The sequence below is a fragment of the Malaclemys terrapin genome, chromosome 2 (genome assembly GCF_027887155.1).
Source record: "Malaclemys terrapin pileata isolate rMalTer1 chromosome 2, rMalTer1.hap1, whole genome shotgun sequence".
Classification (NCBI taxonomy): Eukaryota; Metazoa; Chordata; order Testudines; family Emydidae; genus Malaclemys; species Malaclemys terrapin.
In genome coordinates, this window is record NC_071506.1 from 217,981,596 (window position 1) to 217,994,637 (window position 13,042).

General features: G+C 38.4%; 1 protein-coding gene across 1 annotated transcript in view; it reads right to left on the bottom strand.

The window, feature by feature from the left end:
* Positions 1–13,042, bottom strand: part of LOC128832509 (ubiquitin-conjugating enzyme E2 E2) — a 307,401-nt gene that overhangs the window by 39,157 nt on the left and 255,202 nt on the right. The window contains exon 5 of the mRNA XM_054019974.1: positions 950–1,097. Coding sequence (XP_053875949.1) covers positions 950–1,097 — 148 coding nt within the window. The remainder of the gene's footprint in view (positions 1–949; positions 1,098–13,042) is intronic.

A 13,042-nucleotide genomic window follows, 5' to 3' on the forward strand; every position in this document is an offset into this window, starting at 1 on the left:
CCCCAAATGAAGGAATTTAGCCAAACACTTGCCTAGCCTCAGAATTTCATTGTGAGCCTTGAGATATTTTAGTGTTTTTCTTAAAGCCCCAGCTCCTGGAGGACTGTGATTACATGGGAAGCTCAGTTTTCTTTCTTCTTCTTCTTTTTTTAAAGTAAGTTTCTAGCCCTTATGGTTTGGAAAAAAACAAAACAAAACTTCAAAACATGAATCTTAAAGGCTTTGAAACCAGAAGGGAAATAAAAAGACTCCAGAATGTATCATGTTAAAAATCTCATGACACGTAAGCCAATTTCATGAGTTTTGGGAGCCTGACTCATTATTTTGGAATGTTTCGGATCCTCAGTCGTACAATCAGAATCTGTCCTTGGTCATTGGGGGCAGGACAAAGGTGGAGCCACAGGCCTAGCAGTCAGTAGGAAGCAACCAGATGTGTGACTGAAAGTTGAGGGGACTGGTTAACCACTATACTAGTTAATAAGAGTGACTGCCTACTCTCTACATTAATGCCTATTATTTGTAAACTGTTTTGTTAGCCTTCCACCAGAATTGGTACTATAATACTCTTTTCAGAAGGATGTCTAAATGAAAGCTTTCCATTTCAATGTTCAGTAATATTATCTGGCTGTAATATCCCACATTTCTCAAATAGCACTTACCACTAGGGATATATTAGGGATTAAACTCTTTAGTTTGAAATAGCGTATTTTTATTCTCAAACGCTAAAAATGCACCTGCCCTTCGGACAATATGTTTTCTCTTTAATTTATATCACGTACATTTTTTCACTTAGCATTATAGCAATCACATGCACTAAATTTTAAATCTACATTTTATGTCTTTTTTTTTTTTTACACAGTAGTAAAACACTGTACCAAGCAGATACTAATAGATAACAGAAAGCTAGATGTGAATGAATGCCAAAGTAAAACCAGTGTTAATTTCTTACCAGGGTTGCAGTCTGTAAGAAGTGAGCAGATGGAGAGGAGAACTTTAGAAATGGTTAATGCTGGACTCCAGTTGTCTTTTAAAATGTCAAGGCAGATCACTCCTTGGCTGTTAATATTACAGTGATAGATTCTTGTCCGAAATGTAACCTAGAAAAGACAGTGTCTAAGTATAAAGGTGTTTAAAACCAACAATTCCAGTATTATTATTATGATAAAGTAGTTACAAAATCTTATCAGTTAAAGAACATTCTGCTTTCCTGAGGCCAGTGTAACTTTGCAGAGTGATACTACTATGCTGCGTTCAATTAAAAGATGTGTAAGATATTTACTATAGTACAAATTCTGCACCTCTCTCTCTGGCTGGTAACAGAACTGATTTGGTGTCAGTGTGCATGGTTCGGACATGGTTCCAGAGATACATTTGTATGGAGTCTCCTGACCTCCCTTATCTCTGCACAGGAGCCACAGAGTGCATTTTAACCACTAATCTGGAGTCATCTCCATGAAGTCGCTCTACAGCGATTTCCGCCTTTGAGGGGAGGAGGAGGAAGGATTTCTCCCACATACCATCCCATCTGCCTAGCACCTGGCCCAGCTCATTGGAGTAGGTGTTGGACAGCTTAATGACTGGTAGAAAAACCTGACATAAAATGTCCTGGGGTAGGTAGACAAATTCTTTAGGAGAGGCTGACACAATAACCTTATTTGCATTTCCAAATTTAAAATCACAAATGAACCAGTTGGAATTGCATCTACATATCTTTTCCTTTGTTGTTTATATTATAATTTTTTTGATGTACCCATTCTAGTTCACATCAAATGAATAGAGCCCTGCAAGTCCGTGAGAATCTGTTTTATATCCGTGGACCATTTCTGCGGATAGCAGTGCGGCTGCGGATACAAATTTTGTATCCACGCAGTACTCTGACGGTAAGAGCCGGGTGGGCAGCTGTAAGGAGCCATGGAATGGACCCTCCACCTGCCCTGTGAGGTGGAGGGTCCACCATGGCTCCCCACAGCTGCCCGCCCAGCTCTTACTGTGGCTGGGCTGCGGCTCCGAGCCACCCCCCCCAGCGGAAGCCATGTCAGGGAGAGCCGCACTGGCAGCTGTGGGGAGCCTGCATCCCTCCACCCGTCCTGGGAGGGGGGCTGCTCGGGCTCCCTACCCAGGGCAGGTGGAGGGACCCAGACTCCCCACGCGTCTCTCCCCGACTGGGTTCCGGTGGGGAGGATACCTTGGAGCCTCAGTCCGGCCCCCAGTGTAGAGCCCTGCAAATCCATGGATATCTGCAGATATCCGCATCTGGGGATGCAGATATGAACAGATAATATTTGCGGATCCTGGAAAGGATAAGGATACACATTTGTGTATCTGAACAGGGCTCTTCAGTGAACCTATACTGAACACACCAGAAGGGTAGCCTGCCTTTCCTTCTTCTGTGCTGGAGTAATGTGTGTACCAGTTCTAAAGTGTGTCCTGAAAATACAGGCCTTTTACTTTCAAATAATTTCAGCTGTAAAAGAAAGGTGTGTGGTTATTGGATAGAAAGGGACTATGTAAAAATGACATCTTGGTGTTCCTTAGTTATTCCCCATCAGCAATTTGTTTCCCTATTAGATTTACTCAGATGACAAGTCAAAACAAGATTTTTATAATGACTTGCTCAACATGGCAGCTAAAAATCAAGATGTATCATTTCTGTGGAATATCTCACCAGCAACAATAACTTTCTGGAGTCTAAATTAAGTCAAGAAATGGGTTGATTATGCATGAGACAGTACTGACAGCAATAAAAACTTGATGACAGCTCTGAATCTACTCTTATTTTAAGCAAGGACAAAATTTCTGTTTTCAATGGGATCCAAATGGGAACATTTGTCAGTAAACTAAGCAGATGATGCAAATATGTGCAATAACATACTGCTATTTTAATCATGTAAATATTCTTTAACTGGTTGAACACTTCTTCAATCCCTTTACCTCAGTCTTCCAAATAGCCTTGATAAGAGAAAGGAGTGAAAAGCCAGTAGCTTTCTATTGGTAAAACATTGGAGGCAATGAAAAATACTTCTGCCTCATAACTACTTTTTCACAGAGATCTAGAAAGGCAATATTTGGATCCCTGTTTGCATGAATCAGTGAGTTACGTAACAAAGAACCAACTATATCAGGTTTAACTGCTTTTAAATACATTTATGCCTAAGGTTATTATGAACTCATAAGCTGATTGAGCAGTTTGCTAGTCTATACTCCACATATCTGTGCTTTTCAGTGAAGTTGTGCTTTCAATTAATCTTTTTCAGGCTGGCTTACCTACATGCTTTCTTCTGATACCTTTATAACCCTTTAAAAATATTCCTGCATCCTGCATCTCCAGCCCAGTAAGTTACTACAGCAAGTAGATCTATCTGGGAGGAAGGCACAAAGTCATTGTGCTGGCTACAGGTTAGTTGAAAATCTCTCTGCTATAAGGATATTCACTGAAGGCTGGTTCTGTCCCCTTTGCATCAACAGAATGGCATAAATAAGCCACAATTTAGGAGACAACTGGAAATATTGTTTCCTCCTCCAGATGACTCTGTCCTGACTCTGTATCACGCCAGCCTCCATTGCAGCCAACTCGGGAAACTAACTGCACTTGAAAATTCCTAGAAAGTATAAGTGAGACAGGAGCATCTCATTCCCTCAGATACTGACTCCCACATATCTGATGTTCTATTTGTCACACACACAATCTTGCTTTTTGCAGGGCTATCTCCATCTATTGTGAGGAGACAAGAAGCCAGCTGACAATATTACTCTAGGGAGTATTACATTATCTACAATATGGTCAGATTTTTACACTTGATACCGTTTAAATGTGTCCTGTAAAGGATGCAGTCTAATGTTTCCATTTATTCCTTAATACAAAAGTCTAAATACACTCCTACTAACATTCAAAGGTTTATGGGTATATGCAGGAAGTTATCATCAGACAAATGAATGACAGATGAGTAAATTCCATTTCCCCAAAGATATCTGTCCTCTGTGGACTCATTTTCTTTTATACTGTAGTGCATACAGAATATCTTATTTTCACAGGATATATGTGCAGGTCAGGGAACTGTACTTTACAGAAAAGGGGGGAAAATAGGACAATTTTCTGAAAACAATAAAAATACCATAGGAGGTTATAAAGGTAACCTGTAATGAATTTAAATGAATTCAAACAATTTTGGCAATAAATAATAATAATGATAAATACATTTATCTAGTGCTCCACAGCAAAGTTAGTTGGGTTCTATTAACAGAATAAAAACAAAAGTCTAACCTCTTTAAATAAAAACAAATGAAGTTAAGAACATAAGACCAGCCATACTGGGTCAGACCAGCCATACTAGCTCAGTATCCTGTCTTCCAATAGTGGCCAATGCCAGGTGCCCCAGATGGAATGAACAGAACAGGTAATCATCAAGTGATCCATCCCCTGTCGCCCATTCCCAGCTTCTGGAAAACAGAGGGACACCATCCGTGCCCATCCCGGCTAATTGATGGACCTATTCTCCATGAATTTATCTAGTTCTTTTTTGAACCCTGTTATAGTCTTGGCCTTTTCAAATTCCCTGGCAAAGAGTTCCACAGGTTGACTGTGCATTGTATGAAGAAATACTTTCTTTTGTTTGTTTTAAATCTCTCTGATTAATTTAATTTGGTGACCCCTAGTTCTTGTGTTATGAGGAGTAAATAACACTTCCTTATTTACTTTCTCCACACCAGTCATGATTTTATAGACCTCTATCATACCCCCCCGTAGCTGTCTCTTTTCCAAGCTGACAAGTCCCAGTATTATTAATCTCTCCTCATATGGAAGCAGTTCTATACCCCTAATCATTTTGTTGCCCTTTTCTGTACCTTTTCCAATTCCAATATATCTTTTTTGAGATGGAGCGACCAAATCTGCATGCAGTATTCAAGATGTGGGCATAACCTGGATTTATATAGAGGCAATATGATATTTTCTGTTTTATTATCTATCCCTTTCCTAATGATTCCTAACATTCAGTTAGCTTTTTTGACTGCCGCTGCACATTGAGTCGATGTTTCAATGACTCCAAGATCTCTTTCTTGAGTGATAACAGCTATTTTAGACCCCATCATTTTATATGTATAGTTGGGATTATGTTTTCCAATGTGCATTACTTTGCATTTTTCAACACTGAATTTCATCTGCCATTTTGTTGCCCAGTCACCCAGTTTTGTGAAATCCTTTTGTAACTCTTGGCAGTCTGCTTTGGACTTAACTATCTTGAGTAGTTTTGTATCATCTGCAAATTTTGCCACCTTACTGTTTATCCTTTTTCCAGATCATTTATGGATATTTTGAATAGTACTGGTACCTGTACAGACCCCTGGGGGACACCACTATTTACCTCTCTCCATTCTGAAAACTGACCATTTATTCCTACCGTTTGTTTTCTATCTTTTAACCAGTTACCAATTCATGAGAGGACCTTCCCTCTTATCCTGTGACTCCTTACTTTGCTTAATAGCCTTTGGTGAGGGACCCTGTCAAAGGCTTTCTGAAAATCTAAGTACACAATATCACCCTTGTCCATATGCTTGTTGACCCCCTCCAAGAATTCTAGTAGATTGGTGTGGCATGGTTTCCCTTTACAAAAAACATGTTGACTCTTCCCCAACAAATTGTGCTCATCTATATGTCTGATAATTCTGTTCTTTACTATAGTTCAACTAATTTGCTGGGTACTGAAGTTAGGATTACCAGCCTGTAATTTCCGGAATCACCTCTGGAGCTTTTTTTTTTTTTTTTTTTTTTTTTTTTTAAATGGCGTCACATTAGCTATCCTCCAGTCATTCGGTACAGAAGCTGATTTAAGTGATAGGTTATATACCACAGTTAGTAGTTCTGCAATTTCACATTTGAATTCCTTCAGAACTCTTGGGTGAATACCATCTGGTCCTGGTGACTGGTTAATTTGTAATAAGGAAAAAGAAGGGATTGAAAAGAAAGGAAATATGTATAGAACCAAGAGTTGTCATGGGGTGGGGAGGAAAACTTTAGTACAATGTGAAAAGCCAGGTCGGATGAAGAAAGATGAATTGGGATGTGGGGACTGTTTTCCATACTGAAAGGCCTTCCAGAGCAAAAACTGCAATGCCCACTTCACACATCCTAAGCAGAAGGAGGGGTGTGGGTGACCTCAGAGAGTTGACTGCACAAGACTCAAGGATCAGGTTTCAAATGTTGTCAGTGAGAACACCATGAAAAGCTTTAAAAACCAATCAGCAATATGCACTGAATGTCCTCAAAAGACAGACTGAGGAGCACCCAACCTATAATTAACTTAGCTAATTAATAAAGTTTGGATTATTTTTATGTCAAAATATCTAGCCCTTCCTCTCCAAATGATGCTTCAACCTGCACTTGTATATAACTTATCTATCGGTGATGTCACCTCAGTTATGGAACCTGAATAGAGAATTGAGTTGGTCTATAGCATTTCAGGCATATTTTAAATAATAGAACAGCCCTAAACTTCACGGACCCAAACTTGCAGTCCTCACTCAGACAAAATTTCTATGGCCCCCCAATTCTTCATTGGCTATTCTGTTTGAATAAAGACTTTCGGAGAACAACCATGGGGTGCAAGGAGTTGAGGTACATGGGGAAAAGGTCAAAATGAACTCTGCACTTTGTGAGTCTATGTCTACACTACGCACCTTTTAGTGACACAGCTGTGCCGCTACAGCCGTGCCGCGAAAAGGTACGCCGTCTAGCCGCTCTTTATTGGCAGGAGAGAGCTTTCCCACTGACAAAAAATTTCCATCCCCAGTGAGCGGCGGTAGCTTTGTCAACAGGAGAGCTCTCCCACCGACAAAACACTGTTCATATCGGCGCTTTTTGCCAGTGAAACTTTTGTTATTCTGGGATGTGTTTTTTTCAGACCCCTGAATGACAAAAGTTTTACCGACGAAAATCCAGTGTAGACAAAGCCTAACTCTGGAGTTTAGGCAGGAGTAGCAGTTCTGGTTTCAGTCGGTCAAACTTTGTCCATCCCAAAAGAGAGAATCATAAAACAAGACCAAGCCAAAACTCTTTAGTCTTTAGTCAGAACTACTGCAGAACAGTCTAAATTTAAAATCCCTATGTCCCTGCAAGATGCAATAACCCTTATGTTAATTAGTATCCTTAAATTCCTTATAGAGGGCAACTCAATTTAGTGTGTATTATGCCTAGGACTAAGGCTGCATTTCTAAGACAGGGTGATCCATCTCTGTTTTCTAACTACAGAATTGTAGCATACATAATGACAATTAATTAGGAAGAACAACAGCTGAGATACTTAATGGATTACCATGTAAAGTGCACAATAAATGACTGACCATATGATGCTCACTGTTAAAGCAGACTATACTAATGTGTACCAACAAAAGGACTTTATTTATTTGATTTTTTGTAAACATTTCAAATAATCTAAATGTAATAGGTAATGAATATCCATAGATTTACTGCATAAAGAAAAAACACAAACCATCTGCATTAGAAGGAAGTATTACCTTATAACTATTTTATTTGAGCTACACTGCACATTTTATTTATCAGATGTGAAACTAATGAACTGTTAAGAAATCTGAGGCCTAAATCATTCTGGGTTTTTTGTAAGGCTTCTGTTTTTCAGTTTTAACTGCCAAACGCCAATGAAACACGAAACAAACAAAAAGAGCAAGAAAGCAAAATCGATGTTCATCCAATAACCACCATGTAACCACCAATATATAAGGGCTTGTTTATACAGTGGGGTAATGCAGACTCTGGGCATGTGATTTCTAAACATATGTTGCTCATTAATTGGTCCATGCTGGAGCACACTAAATGTTCTATAGCAGAGTGGACTTTAACATAGTGCTGTTTGAAACAGGGAACATTACAAAGAGTTTACTCATTACAGTATATACAAAGAGAAAGCCCTGAAAAACCCCAGTTTTTGGACATATACATAAAACTCAAATTGTTAAAAATAACCCCCCAAAATGAAATTAATAAATCCCCCAAAACAGATGATCTAGGTTTCTATAACAAAATGCTCAGTGCTTAATATGGCTTGCTAGAAGTGATAATGTTTCAGTGGAGTGTATAACAGTGTTTATGTGGATCACCTTTTAATAGCGTCCAAAATGAAACAATGTCTACTTATGATAATGATACAGTATATTAATGGTAATTATGAAGCTGCCTAACCGCCCACCCCACCTCAGTGGAAAGGGCATTCGAGGCAAAAGAAATATCATTTGAAGTAAACAGAGCAATGCTAAGCATATATGTACCATATAAATATTTTCAATTGACATGCAGAGTTGGTAGGTCTAAAGATGGATTCTAGTACTAATCCTTGCTGTAACTACAACAAAGAGCAAGTCAAGGTGTTCTAAGAAGCTGTGTAAAGAAGTCCTTTGAAAATAATGGAAAGAGCAGGAGGAGAACAAAGAAAATGGAAACATGTCCAGGTCAAAGAGCTTCAGGATACAGAGCAATATTGAGTGATGCAGAGAGTCAAAAGCTTTCTCAGATAAAGACAGATAATACAAGTTTGTGTAAAATGACTTTATTCCTGAAGTTACTTTGTGCGATTACGGAATTTAAAAAAGGCTGTGCCAGCCAAATGAAAGTGGAAAAACAAATCAGAGATGTATTGGCTGTTATTTAAGCATTTTTAAAAATTGTTTCTGTGGATAACTTTCTCACTAGTTTAATCTTACAGATCAGTCATGCCTGTCATAATAACCCCAAAATGTAGCCTACCAATCTTCCCTTTTTGGATATTGCCAAAATGCCCTTTCATGATAAGCTAAAGAAACCTATCTATTCTGACAGAAATGTAGTCAAACATCACACATCAACATGCTCTTTACAATATATTTAATTTTTTTTTAAACAATGTACCATTTTTACGCAGTATGACTGAATTAACTGGCCTATAAAACTCCTGGACTACCAATAAACATAACACAGTTTCTTTCCCAAAGGGAAAGTTGGTGGGTGCCAGCCAATCTTTGAGGTACTGTACAAAGAATTTCCTTCAAGAAACTAGGCATCCTCAACTTATATTTACTTAGAGCACTTTGTGTCTGCTTGGGAAGAAGGGAAGACAGTGATCGTGGTAGGAGTATCTAAGTTTGGGAGTGGGGAAATGGCAAGAGTTCATTTCGTACATGTGCCATGAGTTCTGGATGAGATCATTATAATCAAGTATCAATAAACCACAGCTGTTGATTAATCACAGTTAATTCGCCCTATTAACTCAAAAAAATTAATCACGATTAATTGCAGTTTTAATTGCACTGTTAAACAACAGAATTCCAATTGAAATGTATTAAATATTTTTGGATTTTTTCTACATTTTCAAATATATTGATTTCTATTATAACACAGAATACAAAGTATCAGAGGGGTAGCCGTGTTAGTCTGAATCTGTAAAAAGTAACAGAGGGTCCTGTGGCACCTTTAAGACTAACAGGATTATTGGGAGCATAAGCTTTCGTGGGTAAGAACCTCACTTCTTCAGATGCAAGTCATCTGAAGAAGTGAGGTTCTTACCCACGAAAGCTTATGCTCCCAATAATTCTGTTAGTCTTAAAGGTGCCACAGGACCCTCTGTTACTTTTTACAGAATACAAAGTGTACAGTGCTCACTTTATGTTATTACTTTTATTACAAATATTTGCACTGTAAAAATGATTAACAAAATAAACAGTATTTTTCATTTAATCTCATACATGTACTGTAGTGCAATCTCTTTATCGTGAAAGCACAACTTAAAAATGTAGATTTTTTTTGTTACATAACTGCACTTAAAAACAAAACAAAGTAAAACTTTAGAGCCTACAAGTCCACTCAGTCCTACTTCTTGTTCAGCCAGTCGCTAAGAGAAACAAGTTTGTTTACATTTACAAGAGATAATGCTGCCTGCTTATTATTTATGTCACCTGAAAGTGAGAACAGACGTTTGCATGGCACTTTTGTAGCCGGCGTTGCAAGATATTTACATGCCAGATATGTTAACATTCATATGCCCCTTCGCTTTGGCCACCATTCCAGAGGACATGCTTCCATGCTGATGACGCTTGTTAAACAAATAATGTGTTAATTAAATTTGTAACTGAACTCCTTGGGGGAGAATTGTATGTCTCCTGCTCTGTGTTTTACCCGCATTCTGCCATATATTTCATGTTATAGCAGTCTCGGATGTTTGTTTTAAGAACACTTTCACTGCAGATTTGACAAAACGCAAGGAAGGTACCAAAGTGAGATTTCTAAAGATAGCTACAGCACTCGACCCAAGATTTAAGAATCTGAAGTGCCTTCCTAAATCTGAGAGGGACTAGTTGTGAAGCATGCTTTCAGAAGTCTTAAAAGAGCAACACTCTGATGCGGAAACTACAGAACCCAAACCACCAAAAAAGAAAATCAACCTTCTGCTGGTGACACCTGACTTAGATGATGAAAATAAACATGCAGTGGTCTGCGCTGCTTTGGATCGTTATTGAGCAGAACCCATCATCAGCATGGAGGCAAGTCCTTTGGAATGGTAGCTGAAGCATGAAAGGACATATGAAACTTTAGCGCATCTGACATGTAAATATCTTGCAACGCTGGCTACAACAGTGCCATGCGAACGCCTGTTCTCACTTTCAGGTGACATTGTAAACAAGAAGCAGGCAACGTTATATCCTGTTTGTGTGAGCAATTGGCTGAACAAGAAGTAGGACTCAGTGGACTTGTAGGCTTTAAAGTTTTACATTTTTTTATTTTTGAATGCAGTTATTTTTTGTACATAATTCTACATTTCTAAGTTCAACTTTCATGATAAAGAGATTGCACTACAATCCTTGTATTAAGTGAATTGAAAAATACTATTTCTTTTATTTTTACTGTGCCAATATATATAATAAAAAATAAATAAAAAGTGAGCACTGTACACTTTGTATTCTGTGTTGTAATTGAAATCAATATATTTGTAAATGTGGAAAACATCCAAAAATATTTATATAAATAGTATTCTATTACTGTTTAACAGTGTGATTAATCACGCGATTAATTGTGATTAATATTTTTAATCAAATGATTAAGCGCTTGACAGCCCTAAAATAAATAAACAAATAAATAAAAGGAAGCTTTTGACTCAATTTGGCATACTGAAAATATGGTGGGAAGGAATGATAATTATGAGACTCAGAAGAATTAGCAGGTACATACTTGGATTCCCAGAAAACCACAGTGATTCACAATGCCATTTTATATCAAACGTGACCTTTGCATGCACTGATAATAATTAATATATGTCCTCTTCCTCTCCTCTGTCTTGTCACTTTCTTTCTATGTGTATCACAGCCTCTGGTGCTGTTTGGTGTTCTCTGTGATTCTGTCCCTTTGATGGGCACTGAAGTTACTCCAATGGGGAGAAGGAAGAACTGCATCTGGACTTAACTACCGCTGAAGTCACTGCTGTGTATAGACATGTAGTTTTAGTGTCATGTGAGGGTGCAAACACTGAAATGGATGTTACAAAGGGTTTGAGAGGGAGGGGAAATGCAGATTATAGTTTTCAGTCTTAACAGACAGCTGTTCTGGCAGCCATGGATATCAGGATTAAGAATCGTATTGCTGATTCTCACAATTTTTGTCATGACTCTTCTGATATTTGGCTACTTTTTAATGGGTCACATAAATTTCTGGTTTCTGCCTTCAGTCAAGTTTCACTCTTCCCCCAACTGGCTTCTGTCTTCATTTATTGGTAATGGGACTGAAGTCACAGGCTGCCTTCAGCAAGATAACCACCATGGCCCTTCCACTTTTATAGGTGAAAGTGAGCCTTCCCCCGGCAAAGACTGGGGATCGTTAATCTTCATATGAAGGCCAAGCAAGGATCAGAATAACAGAGAATGAGACTGTAAGGGCAGAAGGGCTTTTAGGAAACAGGACAAGAAACTATGAGGAATTGTGGGGAATGTGGGGAGCAGAAGGTAGCTGAAAGGAGTTACAAGGGAATGTGGCATGGCTTAGAGTGACAATGGGATGGGCAGGAGATTCTGGGCTAAATATTGCGGGGAGGAGGAGCAAGAGGAGATAGGGTGTAACAAGGAGGCTGAGGGCGGGAGGGGGGTAAGGGAGAACATGTAGAGACAGCGCCAGTGGGGCAGTGGCCTATTCTCACAAGTTAAGTCGGGAGGCTAGAGTGACAGACATCACACTCAGAGTTATAGAAGAGGGTAAGTAGAGGCCTCTCTGAATAGTGAATAAGGATGCATGCATTGTGTGTGTGTGTGTGTATTTCAGTTAATTTTGAATCTGAAATGCTAGAACACAAATTGGGGCGGGTGAGTAGCTTCACCCCAAAAGATTAACATATCAGAAGGCACGTGAAAAGCAATATGATTAGTTTTTGGAAAAATCTCATGATTTTAAGACAAAATGATTTTTTGGGGTCTCTCATGATTTCTGAATGTTAGGTAATAGTAGGCATTGGCAATACACTTGGTAATACTGAAGAATGCCAGTTTTATGCTTGCTTTTGCCCTCAGATAAATGGCATCTTGAAAAATTAGCTACTATACTGCAGATAAGAAACATTTGTCCTTAAAAGCCAATCATGTATAAAATAAATATGAAAAGAGAAGTAAAAGCTCTGGACAAAAGGAACTCAAGTCTCGTATATCAGACTAAATTTATGAAAAGAGCATAAGGCTTGTATCACAGGAGAGGGATTCTATAGTAGATAATGATATTTTGTGCATACAGATTAGCATTACGTGACCATCATGTACGAAACATGAAAGAGATATTCAATATTGCTATTAAGACAAGATGCTATAGACACCGTATGTGATATTTACAAAGGAACAAGACTTTCCTAGCATTCTAAATTGATTTAACGCAGCTAAACTTTCAAATCCTGAGAACAATTTTTCAGTCAATCAATAGACATGTGAGATTTACAAGGGGAAATAGACTTTTCGGTTATTCTAGTTTTGATTTTGAAATGAGTTAGCATCATGAAAGCTTTCAAGTCCTGTGTACCATCTTTCAGTCAGT